Source organism: Jatropha curcas, chromosome 8 (assembly GCF_041381405.1).
Source record: "Jatropha curcas cultivar XTBG-Jc1 chromosome 8, XTBG_Jcur_1.0, whole genome shotgun sequence".
NCBI lineage: Eukaryota > Viridiplantae > Streptophyta > Magnoliopsida > Malpighiales > Euphorbiaceae > Jatropha > Jatropha curcas.
This window is the reverse complement of record NC_143158.1, coordinates 1241215-1257903: the sequence shown is the minus strand read 5'-3', so window position 1 is coordinate 1257903 and position 16689 is coordinate 1241215. Positions and strand designations below refer to the sequence as shown.

General features: G+C 33.7%; 3 protein-coding genes and 1 long non-coding RNA gene across 7 annotated transcripts; 1 reads left to right on the top strand and 3 right to left on the bottom strand.

The window, feature by feature from the left end:
* Positions 1 to 918: 918 nt before the first annotated feature.
* On the top strand, positions 919 to 6353 carry LOC149493968 (CRC domain-containing protein TSO1-like). 2 transcript variants are annotated; one of them, XM_089725253.1, is made up of 12 exons: positions 920 to 1158; positions 1873 to 2027; positions 2127 to 2418; positions 2503 to 2679; positions 2813 to 2899; positions 3425 to 4008; positions 4091 to 4162; positions 4253 to 4436; positions 4510 to 4608; positions 4699 to 4765; positions 5069 to 5237; positions 5323 to 6353. In XM_089725253.1, exons 1-12 carry the CDS (start codon positions 1066 to 1068, stop codon positions 6029 to 6031), a joined length of 2688 nt encoding a protein of 895 aa, XP_089581379.1. In that variant the 5' UTR covers positions 920 to 1065; the 3' UTR covers positions 6032 to 6353. The 2 variants fall into 2 exon arrangements, with proteins under 2 accessions (XP_089581378.1, XP_089581379.1); XM_089725252.1 differs by having other exon boundaries at positions 919 to 1158; positions 2127 to 2679.
* Positions 2934 to 4014, bottom strand: LOC149493969 (uncharacterized). The gene is made up of 2 exons (XR_016322213.1): positions 3876 to 4014; positions 2934 to 3764 (listed from the first exon to the last, which is right to left on the bottom strand). It is a non-coding gene; the product is annotated as an uncharacterized LOC149493969 (long non-coding RNA).
* Positions 6354 to 7074: 721 nt separating the features above from the next.
* On the bottom strand, positions 7075 to 11738 carry LOC149493967 (uncharacterized). Of its 3 annotated transcripts, none has more exons than XM_089725249.1 (10): positions 11581 to 11738; positions 10788 to 10886; positions 10588 to 10702; positions 9706 to 9742; positions 9485 to 9554; positions 9159 to 9263; positions 8212 to 8362; positions 8023 to 8105; positions 7601 to 7694; positions 7075 to 7526 (listed from the first exon to the last, which is right to left on the bottom strand). In XM_089725249.1, exons 2-10 carry the CDS (start codon positions 10816 to 10818, stop codon positions 7445 to 7447), a joined length of 768 nt encoding a protein of 255 aa, XP_089581375.1. In that variant the 5' UTR covers positions 10819 to 10886; positions 11581 to 11738; the 3' UTR covers positions 7075 to 7444. The 3 variants fall into 3 exon arrangements, with proteins under 3 accessions (XP_089581375.1, XP_089581377.1, XP_089581376.1); XM_089725251.1 differs by lacking the exon at positions 11581 to 11738 and adding an exon at positions 11187 to 11335; XM_089725250.1 differs by lacking the exon at positions 11581 to 11738 and adding an exon at positions 11005 to 11168.
* Positions 11739 to 14503: 2765 nt separating this feature from the next.
* On the bottom strand, positions 14504 to 15424 carry LOC149493966 (U-box domain-containing protein 1-like). The gene has a single exon (XM_089724928.1). The coding sequence runs from the start codon at positions 15422 to 15424 to the stop codon at positions 14504 to 14506; it is 921 nt and encodes a 306-aa protein (XP_089581054.1).
* Between the last annotated feature and the right edge of the window lie 1265 nt (positions 15425 to 16689).

Genomic DNA, 16689 nt, shown 5'->3' with positions numbered 1-16689 from the left:
CACCTATACATCGAGGCTTATCCGGAAAAATATTTTCAAATCTACCCCTTGTACGCGGTGAGTGTGCGTCGTTTTAGTTGCATGCACGTGAGCTGGTCGTGGGATGAATGTGACATCACCAAAATGATAAAAGTTGTCCCTTTTCTTTTACTTTTTAGCCCTCCAACATCTTTTTTTTTTTTTTTTTTAAATTAGGGTTGCAAATCCGTCCAGTTTAAACGATAATCAGATTGAAAAAAAGATTGGATCCAAATGGATTAAAGAGCATCTGGAACTGAAAGAAGACTAGATTTTGATTCCTCTCCCTAAACTTTAGGAATGAACTCGTCTATAAGTCCATAGACCTTAATTCATAAATTATTGTACACATTAGTGGGAAACATAAAAACACACGTAGGATATTTTCAGAGTCTTATTTTTAATCCTAAGTAAAAAAAAAAAAAATGTCTGCTGTATAATTAATAATATATTTTTATATATTAAGAGAGAAAATATAATAAAAATGCATATAGTTGATGTTGGAAATAATTGGGCCCGTAAGTATAGCATAAATTCCAAGCTAGCAAATTTAGTGATGAATAAGTCTACGGCCCATATGGGAGATCACAAACCATAATTTTAAACTCTGCTGGTTCAGGTACATTTTGATGGGTCATTCTCTTGAATAAGAATGGGCTCATCTCAGCCCGAAACATTGCAGCGTAATTTAACATTGAGCCCATTGTAGAAAAATATGAAACTGTGAAATAAGGCCCGGTCCAAAACCCGAAAACGGCCCAGTACAATGTTCCCGCTCTGATTTCACTTTTTTTAAAAACCCGCCTCCTCAGCCTACGTCTCTTCCCCCTCTTTTTTTTTTTTTTTTTTTTTTTTTTTTTTTTTACTACTATCCCTCAAAAGAAAATCGAAATAGTAATAGAAATTACAGAAAAGGAAAAAAAAAATGTGATTGTATTTGACATTCGGATTTCACATTTTTTCTACAGTCAATCTCAGAGGAAGCGAGAGAGAAAGTAAAGATGCAGAGAGTGTCCTCTAGGGCTGAAATAATTAAGGTTTCACTCTATGGATTCCCCTGAACCTGCTAAAACATCCGACATAACCTCCACCGTAACCACCATCGCCGCCACTGCCTTATCAGATTCTCCATCTGTTCAAGTAATCGCATTTGCAACTACTATTTGATTTTAATTTGTTTATTTTTTTCTTTCATCTCTTTGTGCTTAAACTTGGATTATTTTAGTAATTCCATTTCCTTTATTTGCTGAGGAGTTTTGTTCATCATTTTTGTTTGTTTTAGATCTCCTCATAAGTTTTGTGAATTATTTTACAAATGCGTTATCTGATGCATTTAAGTTTTGGTGGCTTGGAATTAGGCTTTATTTGTGGAAGTTTTTCCTTTTTTTTCCGAATGTGATTACCTTTTGGCGCTTCACTCCTCGTTTAACATCGTCAGAAGAACTTCGATGGGTGTGTTATGCCTGTGTTGTTGAGCAAATTTAAAGTTGTTGAGCAAATTTAAAGTTGTAGATTAACCGAAGTTTTTTATGAGAGTTCAAGGTTACTGGAGTCCTAGATTTTACATGAGGATGTCAAGTTCATAGCAGTTCCTTAAATCATTTGTAGCCGCCTAAAAGGAAATGAAAAGAAGATGCATACGAAGCCTTCTATTTCATGCCCCATTCTGTATTAGGAATTTCTACTTTTTGTTCTAGTTTTTTTATTTTCCTCCTAAGATATACTCTTTTTTGTTATTAGATAATCAGGATCCTTTCTTTCAGGGCAAATATGTAGTTTCTAAACAGTAAAGGTTTCTGTTTAAACAATAAGCAACTGACAATTTTGCGTCTATCGCTGCTCCTTTGGTTTTAGGAATCTCCTTTTACAAATTATGTAAGCAATCTATCTCCAATTAAGCCCGTCAGAGCTCCACATCCTGTGCAAGGATACGTAGGTGTTGCTTCTCCTCCTCTTGTATTCACTTCACCACGTATTATATCACACAGGGAAACAAGTTTCTTGCAAAGGTTTGATATGTTTTAGTTTAACCTACAAACTTTTGTTTTTCCTTTAAATGATAGAATTTTGGCTTGAAATTTGTTTACATGGGAATACATCCTTCTCAGGTCACAACTGTCGCAGATATACAGTGCAGAAACTCATGCGAATGATGATGGGAACAACAAAGTAGTTGATCACTCAGATGATCATTTGGAGAAATCAGTTACCTATTGCAGCAGATTGATTGCTGACACTCAGAAGGATAATGATGTTGAAAACTCCCCGCAAGATCAGCCTGGTAGTTCCTCGGGGTTTGTTGATGAATTCCTACGTGATCCTGTTGATGCGGACTGTGCAAACTCTCAGAATTTGGTGAACTCAAATGCCGAACAATCTAACGATGTGCTTCAATCTTCAGTAAGCAGTTCATCCAACTCTAATGCAGTTAAATTAAAGTCTGATGACAAAAATTACATGAGCCTTTGCGTGCACATGTCACAGGCCTCGCATGAGCAAGTTGAAGAGGATCCTCAAGGGCAGTCCACACTTGAAATTAAGCCTATACAAGTTGAAGAAGTGCAAAGCAGTATCAAACAGCCATCTAATAAATTCCCAAATATTGAGTCTGACTTGCCCTCGGACAACGCTCCTGAGCAATATGATGATTCAGAGATTCAGGTATCTTCATCATTGTGTGTGTAGTTATGTTCAGGACATGTCTATAATGAATGCACAAGTTACACTAGTCCTTCCTCAACCTGCATGATGTAGAGGTAATTGTTATCCTTAATTGCTGTCCGAATGTTTACAGATGGTTCAGGCATGTGAACTCTATAGTGAGAATTTGGAAGCCACCTTACAGGGAGATATTCAGAACGTAGCAAAGTGTGATTCAGAGGTAAAAACTAGTCTTTATAAAATGTATGTTCTAATTGGCTGTAATTGTTTCTATTTCTGATTTCTTTTTTTTTTTTTTTATGCTTGACATAAAATCCTCTAGTCATTCTTTGTTTAGAACTATATTGGATTACATACATTTTTTAAACAGATGGAATGTGTAGGACCGAGTTACAAAAGGCTCAACAGGGTGATAGATGTGATGATTTCTGATAAGTTTTTTTAGTATATGGATAAGGGGGAACTTAACTTTGCATAAGGTAGGACTTCAAGTTTTCTATTATTTTCTTCAAATGGCCGCAGTGCAATGGATTTTACAAATATCCTTGATCACCTTAGATGTCATAGCATAGGCATGCTATTTATTTGCTCTTATGGACTCTAATTTATTTTAGGTTTGTCGAATGAATATTTGGTATGTAGCCACATATTTCCCAGGAACAAGAAAAGTGGCCAATTTTTCTTTGATTTTGAAATCACACTAGGATTTGTTTCTTGCAATACAATAACACAGCAGTAAATGTAGGCCAGTCAGCTTCAACGTGGCTTTAGCAGGCGCTGCCTTCAATTTGAAGAAGCTCAGAAGAAAATTATTGTGAATAGCACCTCTTCTCCAAATCTAACAAAAAATGTAACTAGTTCAGGATCACCTGCTTCTGCAGCAGACTTGGAGAGCCTGGATCCTTCTCATGTGGGCATAACTGAATCTTCTCAAAAGAAGCAAATGATTAACCTTTCCCGTACAATGACTTCCATGTTTCCCCTTCGCCGCAGTGGTAAATCTCCCATAGTTGCATCCAAGCCCTCAGGTATTGGCTTACATTTAAATAGCATTGTCAATGCTTTGCCAATGGGGCACACTGCAACTGCAAGCATGAAATCAACACCTATCATGAGCTTTCATCAGGTTGATTACAACAATAGTTCCTTAAAACTAATTGCTCCTGAAGACAGGATGCTTGAAATTAAGGCTTCACCTGTGGTCGAACCTTTAAATATGTTGCAGCCACTTGAACATCAGGTAACTCCACTAAATAAGAGAAAGTTTAGCTCTGAGCATGTTGACAATTTTGAGGAGTTCAGCCAATTGAGCCCAACCAAAAACAAAAGGCAAGCTTTCTATCTCTCACGCTTTCAGATTTCTTTCTTCTCTGTATATTTTAGGATCATTGAATTGTTTGTGAATTTGTAGCAAGAAAGCATCAAGCATCGATGGTGATGGTTGCAAACGTTGTAACTGTAAGAAGACTAAATGCCTGAAACTGTGAGTGCATCCAAGTTATCCTTGGCACAAGTTGGACTCTCACTCATTTTCATATTGTTACTACATTCATGTATTACCCCTTTTGGCCAGATATTGTGATTGTTTTGCTGCTGGAATGTATTGTGCTGATCCTTGTGCTTGTCAAGGCTGCTTTAATAGACCTGAATATGAAGACACAGTTCTTGAGACGCGGCAACAAATTGAATCCCGTAACCCACTTGCTTTTGCTCCCAAGGTCGTAGAGCATGCTACTGAGGCTGCAGCAGTCAGCAGGGTACTCAAACCTCTTTAGCTTCTTGCTAATCTTTTTTTCATTTAGCAATTTCATAATGATTTAAATTTCACAGGAAGATGGAAGCCGATCAATGTCATCCTTGGCAAGGCATAAGAGAGGTTGTAATTGCAAAAGGTCAATGTGTCTGAAAAAATACTGTGAATGTTATCAGGTGTGCTGTTATTTTAAATAAGAATTGTGTAATCATATCTGTTTCCCACTATTTCTAAACGGATTTTTCTTTCTGCTTTATGTTAAAAAGGAAAATGTTGGATGTTCAACTGAATGCCGATGTGAGGGGTGCAAAAATGTATATGGCAGGAAAGAAGGTGAGCAATCAACCAGAACTTTTGTCTATCAGTTACTTAGTGATAGTAAGACTAAAAGATACACAACTTTATAAGGTACTAGTGGTATATTATATTTCTGGATGTATTTTAGAAGATGCATAATATGAAATGTCCTGGATAAGCTTTGAGTACCATGGTGAGATTTGGAGAAAACCCTGGAGATTGGAGTATCATACTAAATGTGTTTGTGCACACCGAAAATAAGATTTGGAAATTAATCACTATTGTTATATAAGTGAATAATGAATATTGCTTGACTTTTGCTGTGTTTGTCCTTTTCAGAATATGGTATGACTGAAGAAATGGTAAGCAATAGAGTCAGTGAGGAAAGATTGGAAGGCAGAGTTGATGATAAGCTGGGAATGGTGGCAACTAATAAAGATTTATTACATGCCGAGTCGTATGATCTGCACAACCTCACACCTTCAACACCATCATTCCAGCACTCAGAGTGAGATTTTGCTGATTATGATTGATGTCTTTATTCCAAAAGAAATTTGATCTTCAACCAACTAATAAAGATTTTTTTTTTTCAGCCATGGAAAGGATGCGCCAAAATCCCGACTCAATTCTAGTAGATATGCGCCATCACCTGAATCAGAAATTTCCGTCTTGACATCACATGCGAAATCCCTAAGCTCTCCAAGCAATTCACAACATAACATGATTCCAAAAAGAAGTAAAGAAATCCAGGAGGTGGATTCCTGTAGTCAAGATATGGATTATAACATTGCTGAAATGATGGACCAATTCTCGCCGAGATGCAATACGCTTGCTGATATATGTGATCTTACTCCCTTGCAAAATACCTTAACTTCCATTGCTTCTTCAGCTTCATCTAAACCAAGAGACTGGTCTAGTAGTTCACGACTTCAATTGTGCCCTGGAAGTGGTCGCCTCTCGTCTGGTCGTTCCCTTCGTTGGCGTAGTTCACCAATTACACCAATGACACGATTAGGTGAGAACAAAAATCTCGGGCATGACTCTGACAGCGGCCTGTATGACATTCTAGAAGATGATACACCTGAGATACTGAAGGAAGCCTCTATTCCCATTCCATCTGTTAAAGCAAGTTCCCCAAATAAAAAGCGAATTTCTCCTCCTTACAAGCGCATCCATGACCTTCGGTCAAGCACGTCAGCAGGCTTGAGAAGTGGACGCAAGTTCATATTGAAAGCTGTGCCATCCTTCCCCCCTCTTACCCCTTGCACTGATTCAAAAGACAGCACAAATGAGAAGCAGTAGCAACAAATAGATACGGTTGAGGTGAGGTCCTGGTCGATTTTGTCGACATCCAGATATTTGATAGTCCTCGTCAATTGAAAATACACACCCCTTACAACCTCTCTCGTTCCGTCAAGTACTTGAATGGCATCGTGTTAGAAGAATTATTGCGTGAATTTAGGAAAGGCCAGTTGCTAAAGTGTAATTGTCTGCGGTCCTTTTTTTTTTTTTTTACCTACATCTTCAATTGTTATCATCTTTTTGTTGTTTTACCGGACGTTCATTTTCAATCAATTGGATATCATTCCTCTTAATTAAAAAGAATTACTAAATTTTTGCCTCTTATTAGCAGAAAACAAAAATTGTTTCTGAATGAGTTTCTTTTTGGTGATGTGATCCGACTGCGTTTCATGTTTTCATCCCAAAAAAAAAAAAAAAACAAAAAACAGAAAAAACAAAAACATAAAAACACGAACAGTGAGGGATTAGGCGGCATCATGTTAGTAGTTGGGCTCATCTTTAGTATGGGCTATGTTCAGCCTAGACTCTGCAACAAGCCCAAATGGAAGTTTTTTTTTTTTTTTTTTGAAGATGGCCCAAAACGAACCTCATTATTATTATTATTATTATTATTATTATTATTATTTGATAATGTCCATCTTTCTTCTATGTTAACATTCATAGGAACACAGTCGTTGAAATAACCAAATGGGTCGACTATACGTTTTCTCACGTTCAAGTCTACTTACACTCTGCTACTTGCGTACAACCCCTTCACACTTCTATGAATTTTATTGATTATTATAATTATAATTATTGTTACCATTTGAAATAGAAAAAGTAATTTAATATCTAATTACAAGTTACACAATATTAAATTATATTTATTAGATTAATTTATATACAATCAATTATGTATAGAGAAAATGATTTTAATAAACAGTGAAATATTAAAGTTTAAATTAAATATAAAAAAATTAATATACTAAATTTGTGCCAATCACATTAACGTAGCTTAGTAACAAAGTTAAAGAAAACAAAAGAGAACACGGTAGATACAGGGATGATTCAAAACAGCGCACACTCATTTTTTATTATGCATCAATGCATTCCATTTCAGGCATAACTCCGCAGTCAGAGGACAATTATTCTTTATCATATAATTTCCCCAGGATTTTTGGAACAAGTGTAACAGTTCGAAGGGCTAAAAGGAAACCAAAAAAAAATTACACAATGACAGTTTATTTAGGCTAAAAGGAAACCAAAAAAAAATTACACAAGCGACATCAACCAGGAATAATAAATCGATCCAATTCACTATAAGCTATAACACATGCCATGCGTCTATCATCTTGACTGCGCCTCTGTCTAACCCTAATACTATTGTTTTAGTATCCCATGTTTCTTCTTGACCAACTTTTTGACCGTTAATGATCATGAACCCTCCAGGCCCAACTTTGTGGTTAGCCAATTACAGATTTCATCCGTTTCTTCAGGGATTGTATAATGACCCAACCTGCATTGAAGTATTAGCGGTGTTAGATTGCTGATCTAAAGCATAACATATGCATGTGTTTGTGTGATGCATACCCATTATAGGTTCTAAATGTAAGATTGCGAAAGCCAGCTCCACTTAAGGTCTGTGCTGATTTCTCTCCGAGCCTATATGCAACCACATCATCAACTGCATCCAAACAATAAGATTACAGGTTAAATCTCACTGTCTAAATGGCAGGTCAGGTTTTTCATTGGAGATTGAAGACAGGTTATCAAAGCATTTTTCCCCTGTGCAAGGGAACGGTTTTCTTCATTCTTGGCCATTTTGAATAAGTGGAATTAGAAAGAATTTTGATTCTTTAGTTTATAATATCAATCCAAGACACCAAACGAAAGCCAATTATACCAGAAGTGGAGGGATATAAATAAGAGAACGAGGTTCAGATAAAATCTATGAAATGACAGCTACCACCTAAATATCAAATCATTCGAAACTGAGATATGAATGCTAATACCTAAACCATGGCAGAGCAGAATAGGCAAGGATGCTGCACGCCTTGTGGCTTCATTTGATCCTTCCATCCGGCTTCTCAAACTCCTGCAAAGAAATGGCAGTTTTTCTGAATTTATTTAATCACAAGGAATACGAGTACAGCTAGCCACTTAGATGTGCTTATTGATATGTCAAAACTTGGAATATAAACCTTGAGCATGGAAGCCAGCCACTTAGACCAACAACTGCACTTAGGTTGAGAGGATAGAGGTTTCCGTTTCCATATTGCCCTAAAATGCGGCATGTGGCAGAGTACAGTGCAATTGCAGCACCCATGCTGAAGCCACCAACACCAAGTTTGACTGCAAAAATATGATATACAAGTTACCATATAACAAAAGATTCTGCTGAGCACCAACATTGTAGCAAGAAATACCCTTGATACATAGATTTATCATTTACAACCAATGCAGATTAAGAAGAAACAGACAGTAATGTATTTGTAAGCTATTTAAGAATGCACGGAATATTCCATTCCCATACCCCTGAAAAAATATCAAATTTCAGAAATTTTCAGAATCAAATCATTGAGAATGACAAATAATTCAGCAGAAATAGTTGGAGCATCTTGTAATTTTTTTTCTAATGCAACGGAACCAAATTTATAAAGAAAACACTAATAGAAATTTACTGTTTTTTGTGTTAAATATTATTCTGTAATGAAAATATTGTCGGATGAAAATGCCCCCATAAACATAGAAGGAAATAAAAAATCCAGATCATTAACTGAATCTTGAAGAAACCTCATGTAACAATTCCAAAGAAAATTGATCATGATATTTGATTGGTATAAGAAGCCCAAATATGCTAAATCATTTCCTCAAGTATCATTCACTTCCATAGAGAATCAAAAGAAAAATATCCTATCAATGAGGAAATAGCTAATTAAGTTACAAAGAAGAAATGCCTATTAAAGAAAATAATTTTTATGCCACAGCAACATGAAACATAGAGTTGAGAAATGATTTATTGACATGCTATACTGAAGAAATATGATGTGCCATTTTGATATAGTTAACTACTTGATTAGTATAACTACATGCATTACTTAATACTTTAGGTCTGCGACAAGATGCTTAAAAATTCTGAGCCACTTACTGTCAGCAGGTTCTGTCGACAACAGATTGGCAACATGTGCTGCAGAAGCATCCAAACCTTCCAAGTCTTCAGCAGCATCTTCTGAAATATCTCCCACATCAAACCCTGAAATAAATCGACAAGATATTTAGACAATCACCATTACCAGCACAAGTCAAAGAATAAAAAATTAAGTTTCTTTGACCACATATTGAGAATAACTTCACCGGTTTAATGTTAGGCTATGTGCTATCACAAGGTAAATATTAAAGCTTCCAGCCATCTAGAATTCTATTACGGTTATGATTTTTTAACCAGAAAAAATAAATCAACCAACAAGTTCTTACAAGCAGTGCATGGAAATCCACCAAATAATGCTACTGGCCTTGTTGGAGCAGTTGGGCAAATCCATTTAATCTGCCACATGAAAACCATAAGAGAAGGTCATCTATCTGGTAAGCGGTAATGATATATCCTCTTACTACTAGGGCAATGGGTACTGGGAGGATATTTGTTTTCTGTGATAAAAAGTGCAAACTATGCGATATTTTAAATAAAAGCATCTTACGTTTGGAAGATGAAAAGCTTCCAGGAGCTGGGACCAGCTGAAATACAAAGAAGAAAATGATCTATCAGTCAACTTACAACTCTGGGGGACCATACTTGAAGTTGAGCACCGGACCTTAGCAGCAATGTCATAGATCATACAATATGACAATATAAATATGTCTTCTTAGCTGTCTAACCAAATTCCAAAGAGTAGAAAACTAAATATTTAAGGTTTAACATCACATAATTTGGAAATAATTTAACTTTCTCTGCAAATTGAAAGGTTAATCAAACTAGTGGAGAGTGGTCCCCCCTATTCTAACCCTTGCCATATCCAGATATGAATTCCAGGCTGCTCCAAAATAGCTTAGATCAGTAAAGAAGATGGAAGAAAACGACATGCAATCACGTTTTACAACTCACAGTACAGTTGCTCTCCTATCAAATCAAAATGATAGGAATCTTCTAGAAAGAGAGATGGTTCAAAATCTTAATTAATCACCAAACTTCACCACCAGAACAGAACAAGACATTGACATTCCACAGTTCCTTTTCTCTAGTTCTGTTGGAGCAAAACAACTTTACAGTCCTTATTAAGGTATATGCTCAAGATAAAGGGAAGAGAATGGAATTTCAAGAAATGCTTCTTGTAAAGAAGGAATGAACGCACTAGTATGGATGAAAGTCAATAGTTCACCATCTTAATTTGATAGTTGTCAATCCATGAACATCAACAAAAAGCATAAATAATAAAAGAACTCTAAAATGATTATCCATGCAGACTAAAAACATAATTTAATGAACCAGCTTAAAAGACTCAACTTTTTATCAAGCTTCAAATGGAGACCAGTCAGAAAAGAACTTTTAAAAAAAAATTATCAACATAAGCCAACATTAATACCTTGAGCCCTTATCACCAAGGCCGTGCAGCCAAACTATGGTGGCCTGGTGTTGTCCTCTGGGCCTGACCACATGGGTTCTTCCAAACTCAAAAGTTTTCGGAGTACTTCTACTACCTGAAATGTCACAATAGAAGAGTTTCAAAAGCTAGTAATTGATCGACACCATAAACAAGAGACTGCAATGGCAACTATGACTAACCAGAACCGATAGAGGAGGAATTGTTGCTCATTATATTGCACCAAACAATTAACACTGAGCAGACTACTTGATGATTGATGAATTATTCAGGCTAAATTCCTGCAATGAATAAAACCCAAATTGACCATCCCTATTTATAAGCAAATAAAAGGGTGAAAATGGAATGTGGCCTATCAATCTACATCAACACTTCTTGCTTACACCAGTTACACACTACCTGAGACCTTAAGAAATCGCCAGAAAGAGAAAGGCACCCAAGAAAAGCAGAAATAAACAGAGAAAGTGACAATAAATATTAAAAAAGCAGCAATCCTTTATGAGCAAAGAATCCGCACACATCAAAGCACATTAATGCTGAAAAATGAGCTAAACAAAGTCATTAGGTTGCAATGCACAGACATATGAGAATTTATTCCTGGTGGACAGTGGGCAGGTAAAGCACTTCAACTATAACAACCCAAGAATATAACCACAAATTGAACCAGAAAAAGAAAAAAGAAGAAAGCTCTTCTCCTCTCCTGTTATTTCCTCCCCAGGAAAAGACAAATACAAAGAAATAAGATAGCAAGAAAGGAATAACCTATCCATTCTATATGTTTATTTACAAATGGGCGATTCAAATAACGGAGTTGAAACGTTCAACACTAAGTAGAGTCAGCATCAACTTACAGTCCAAGCAGGTACAAAAAAAAAAAAAAAAGATAAAAAGATCTAATAAAAGCATTAAGGTACTATTAACAGTAATGAATAAACATGGAGGAGTGGGTTTAAGCTTTAAGTTTAAGGTACCAACCTTGGTATGGAACAAAACCCAAAAAGCATTTGGTTTTTTTCACTTTCTTCTTCTCTCTCTTTCACCTTCACTTTTGTTTGTTCATACTTCCTCGGAAACCCCAAGAACACATTTAACATATATATTGCCTACAAACAATACTCCAAAGAAAGTCTCTCTTCGTTTCTTGAGATCACTATCTGCATTACCAAAATGCCCTCCAAACACGTCCGCAATTTCAGCGAAAACCATTCTAACACCAATTTTTTTAAATAAATCTTTTTTTTTTAACAAAAAAAAAAGGACTACTCAGGTCAAGCGTTGACGTCCCCATTTATTAGTCATATCAACAAATTCAAAAATAAAATTCTCTTTATAAATTTAAAAATTTAACAGGCAAAACTTAAACTTTCAAATTTATCTAAGAAGACTTAATTTTAATATGCAGTAAAATAAAAACACTTGATGATATAAATAAAAAATAAAAATAAGCTCTATAAAAACAAAAATTGTTATTCAATTTAAGATTAATAAATCAACAAACTATACAAATAACAAACAAGAGATATTTATTTATATTTTTAATCAAACATTATTAAAAAAAATGAAACAAATTAATTATATAATTAGCGCTTTTTTTTATTTATTGAAAAGTCGATGAATCAAAATAATACTTCGAGCTACACCATAAAAATAATCTTTACCTTCGTGCCCACTTTTTTAATTAATAATAAAATTATATGTTGATATATGGATGAAATATGCCCATTTTTTTTACAACTCGTTTTCTAACACGTTTCATTCCATAGGCACGTGAGACAGTGAATAAGTATATCTTTTGGTGGGGCCAATAACACGTCATATATATTTTGTTGAGCACAAGAAAAATTAGGGGATAAATAAATAAAAGGAATATTTCGATATTTACTAGTGTATAGTGTCACGCTTCAATCCTCATCATGTTGTCATACACCACAAATAGAAACACCATATGCCATTTTTAATTTTTTTTTATTAGTTAAATAGAAAACACAAAATATACACAAGAGTTAAAAATAAAAATATTATTCTTCATTTTAATAAGCTGTATAAACTAAAATATTAATTAATTATTTTGTGATAATATTTAATACTTATTGTTTTCAATGATTATAAATAAAACTATTACATACAAATATTGATTTAAAAAAATTATTTTTATAATATTAATATATGTAAATATAAATCAATTAACGGTTAATGAGAAAAAGTTTTAAAATGCAATTGTAATTTATATTACGCATCAGATATTTGATTAAAACCCTTATAAATAAATTATCAATTGCATGAAACTACTAAATTAAATCTCATTATTCCTTAATCACATTGATGACACGTTATTAAGTACTAATAAACATGCGATTAATATAATAAAGTAAAATGCTAAACTTGGCATCTTAACACGATATCATGATAACGTGAATTTTTTTTTTATTATTATTTTGAAAGGAACGTGAAAATTGTTTTAGAAGATAGAACAAATTGTTTTTCATTTTTAAATATTTTATGGGGGAAAATAAAAGATAAGAGCATTTTTTTATCAGATTATGTTTCCTCCTTTTTCTCCTAACAAATTGTCATTTTGCCAAAAATTGTTAAAGCTTTTGAATTGGATCTCTCACTTTTTTTTTTCTTTTTTAAACTATGAAATGTAAAGAAAAAAAAAATGAAATACAATGTTGTGTTCCAATTCATAAGACATCCCATTATGATTTAAGAAATAATAACATTAATAAACAATATGTACACAAAGCATAATCTAATGGTAACTATATACGACATGTCGATAATTATCAAATCAAAGGTAATCTTTGAGATATGTTAAGATTTTTTTTTTTGAAAGAGTATATATTAAGACTTTTTAGAGCTTAAGATTGAAAACAAAAATATTATATATTGTATTTTCTCCATTTTTCTCGATGATTTCTAATTCTATACATTAGTTTCCAAGTACTTGAAGTGTCATTTAAAAGAAATTTTATTTTTTTATAAAATAATTCTTATTTCATTAATTTAAATAAGGAAATTACTATATTCAGATATCGATAAACGGGTAAGCTGTAAGCCTTTTATAAGATAAATATGTATATTTTATTCAATTATAAGATTTATTATTCCAGAATAAAATGACATTTCCATATTACGTAGTGATTCCTTATCTGCTGATTTGAGATAACCGAGCTTTAACATACTCTATTTTATTTCGCTAATCATCTTTTTTTAATATATAATTAAGAATGGGGAGACAAGAAAATCTATGTAATATGATTTTATTTAGCTTTAGAGAGCTTTCAAGTCTTACGATACCCCACACTATTAGAAAGAGAATCGTAGTTCATAGTTATAATTGGAAAATCTTTTGGCTTAATTTGGTTATAATGACAAAGTAGTTGTCTTAATCATAAGATGGGACTAAAGCAGATTTTCTCAATTTTGCTGTTTAAGTTCTAAAATTCTATTCTACCCTATGCCAAAGCCACTGCTTTTTTGGTATATAATTATTAATTAATAATAAGAGTTTAAAACTAATATTAATTAATAATAACATTGCCTAACAAAGGTTTTAAAATGGAAGAATAATCTAAAAGTGGTAAATAAGTAATATAATTAACAAAAAATGTCGGGTATTTTTTAGAATTAATATAAATTACTATCATATTCTACATGTTCTTCACGACATTTAGATTCCATGTCTCTTCAATAAGCAATAGGTTGCTTATAATAATCATGTGTTCATTTGTTAATTAAAAAAAATAATTAACAATTAATGAACTTTGTTTCTAAATTTCCAAAAAATGTTTTTATGAACAGAAATGGATTTGTCCATTATGGACATTATTTGCAAGAAATACAATCTCTGTAACAAGCAAATGAAAGCTAGCTAATAATAATTATCATCTCTATATTACCACGTTAAAAGCATGGAATTAATATCAAAACAAGGATCCCAGCTAGCCTCCGTCATCTTCTTCATTAGCTGAGCTGCCTTTTCTCGAGCTCTGGGTGACCCTCTTACAGAAATATCAGCTAACAAAGTTGAGAATTCTGGCAACCTCAATGCATCTCTAATACATCCTTCACTTTCATCAAATAAACGAACAAGAATTTCAGCTGCACCTTCTTTACTCAGCATGCACCTTCCTTTTAACACATCAACCATATTGCTGACTATCTGCTCAGTTTTTATTAAGGTATTCAATCCTTCGTCAAACCTAGCTAGGAGTCCAAGAACCGCAAGTGATGTTCCGGCTAAATCCTCGCCATCTGCGCTCCTTATTACTCCCATAAGCACCTGGACAGCTCCGGAACGGACAGCTAACGTGCAATTCCCATGGAACTGCACAAGCTCAGCTAATGAACTGAGAAGATAATGAGTAGCAGGATAACGAGGTCCTGAAATAGCATTAACCAGAACCTGGACAGTACCTGCTACACCGAACTTAGCTTTGTTCTTGTCCAGCATTGCCAAACTGCAGACTAAAGAGCAAGTTAATCTGCTTGATTGCGGGGATCTCGGGGAGAGGATTATTGAATTCAGGAGACGAATGGTATCCACATCAGCAAGAGACAGCTTTAGATTAGGGTTTAAAGAGAGGTTGAAGAGCACGGCCAGTGCAAGAGTTTCAATTGTCGGAGACGAGGATTTGATAAGCATGATTAGTGTAGGTATGGCACCGTCTGTTTGTGCAAGTAAGTTTCTGTTGTGGGGACTGACCTTGGTCATGGAAGCTAGGGTATGAAGAGCTTTCTGCTGAACATCAATGGAGTCTGATTTTGCGTCAGAAAAACAAACCATAATGGTTTCTCGAGGCCGAGCTACTAGCATGGCTTGATTTGCTTGTATTGAAATGGCAGAAATTTCCAAAGACGGATGGTTAATAACTTGATATTCTTAAACGCTTCATGTAAATAAAGTGATCAAGAGACTAATAATTGGATAATACAAGTTTTTTCATTGTTTAATGGCTTTGGAAAAACCTCCATTTCTTGGGTTGTCAGTTCTCTATGTAATTTGGCAGTTTGCAACCACATTGTGATTGTGTTTAAAAGATGACCTTTTTTTTTTTTTTTTTTTTTTTTTTTTGTATAAAACTAATGAATAGTTGAATACTGAATTGTTAGTTTGTAAGCAATATTATTTGATTTATTAATTTCAATCTCCATATATAAAAGTTTTTCTGGTTTTTCACGTTGGCATAAACATGATAGAGTATATTCGTAGAATCCCAACTTTTAAATGTAAAATGAATGGTTGAGATATTTTACAAATATTAAATTTAAAAAACTCAAATAAAATTATTTATATGTAAAATGTAAAATTAAAATTTTTTAGAATTGAATTATATAAAACTATTTTCTTCCTAAATCAAACTTAATTGAAATTGATGAAAATTAGAAACCAACCCTAAAATTAGCACGACTTAAATTTAACTAAAATGGACAATAAAGTAAATAAATTTAATATTTAGTATATAATATATAATATATGGAGAATCTAAATTTATTCGCAAATCAAAAGAATTTCATACTTATGTAAGCGAGTTGAATCCTAAGTTTGGCTTGATAAAGATATAAGTTCAAGCCTCTGAGTATTTTGCTTTATATACAGCTTTTTTTTTTTTTTGAAGAGATTATATACAGCTTTATTATTACCATGTATTAGTGATTGTCAAATAAAATGAAATTTATAACAAAAGATTGCCAGATGAAGCTCATATAACAATGTTTCTAGCATCTGCCAAAATAAATTCAACAGGAAAAAAGGACAAAATATGCGACGGTTTGCCCCCTACTAGGCCGACAAATTCATTTGAAAAGCTACATCATACCATTTGATGTTAAAACGAAAATGAAAAATTCACTTCTAAGAGTTCAACTCTGTCTTGTCTCTCTATCTCAAAAAAAAAAAAAAAAAAAAAAAAAAAAAAAAATTCTATTTAGACCATTTGTAACCAAAGCACTGTCTTTCTTTGCTGCTAATCATAACTCGGTACAATATTTTGTTTGAAAGGAAAATCTATGCTATTAAGCCAGTTTATAATTATGAATTTATGATTATGATAATCCTTTCGGAGAAGTTTGGACAGCCAA

What these genes read in the sequence shown, in the direction of transcription:
- LOC149493968 (XM_089725252.1), top strand. Translation starts at nt 1,066, where the DNA reads ATGGATTCCCCTGAACCTGCTAAAACATCCGACATAACCTCCACCGTA. An exon ending in CAGATTCTCCATCTGTTCAA is followed by an intron (nt 1,159 to 1,872) that starts GTAATCGCATTT and finishes CTTTGGTTTTAG; the next exon opens with GAATCTCCTTTTACAAATTA. An exon ending in ATGATGATTCAGAGATTCAG is followed by an intron (nt 2,680 to 2,812) that starts GTATCTTCATCA and finishes GAATGTTTACAG; the next exon opens with ATGGTTCAGGCATGTGAACT.
- LOC149493967 (XM_089725249.1), bottom strand. Translation starts at nt 10,818, where the DNA reads ATGAGCAACAATTCCTCCTCTATCGGTTCTG. An exon ending in AAGCTTTTCATCTTCCAAAC is followed by an intron (nt 9,555 to 9,705) that starts GTAAGATGCTTT and finishes TTCATGTGGCAG; the next exon opens with ATTAAATGGATTTGCCCAAC. An exon ending in ACATTTAGAACCTATAATGG is followed by an intron (nt 7,527 to 7,600) that starts GTATGCATCACA and finishes ACTTCAATGCAG; the next exon opens with GTTGGGTCATTATACAATCC.
- LOC149493966 (XM_089724928.1), bottom strand. Translation starts at nt 15,424, where the DNA reads ATGCTAGTAGCTCGGCCTCGAGAAACCATTATGGTTTGTTTTTCTGAC.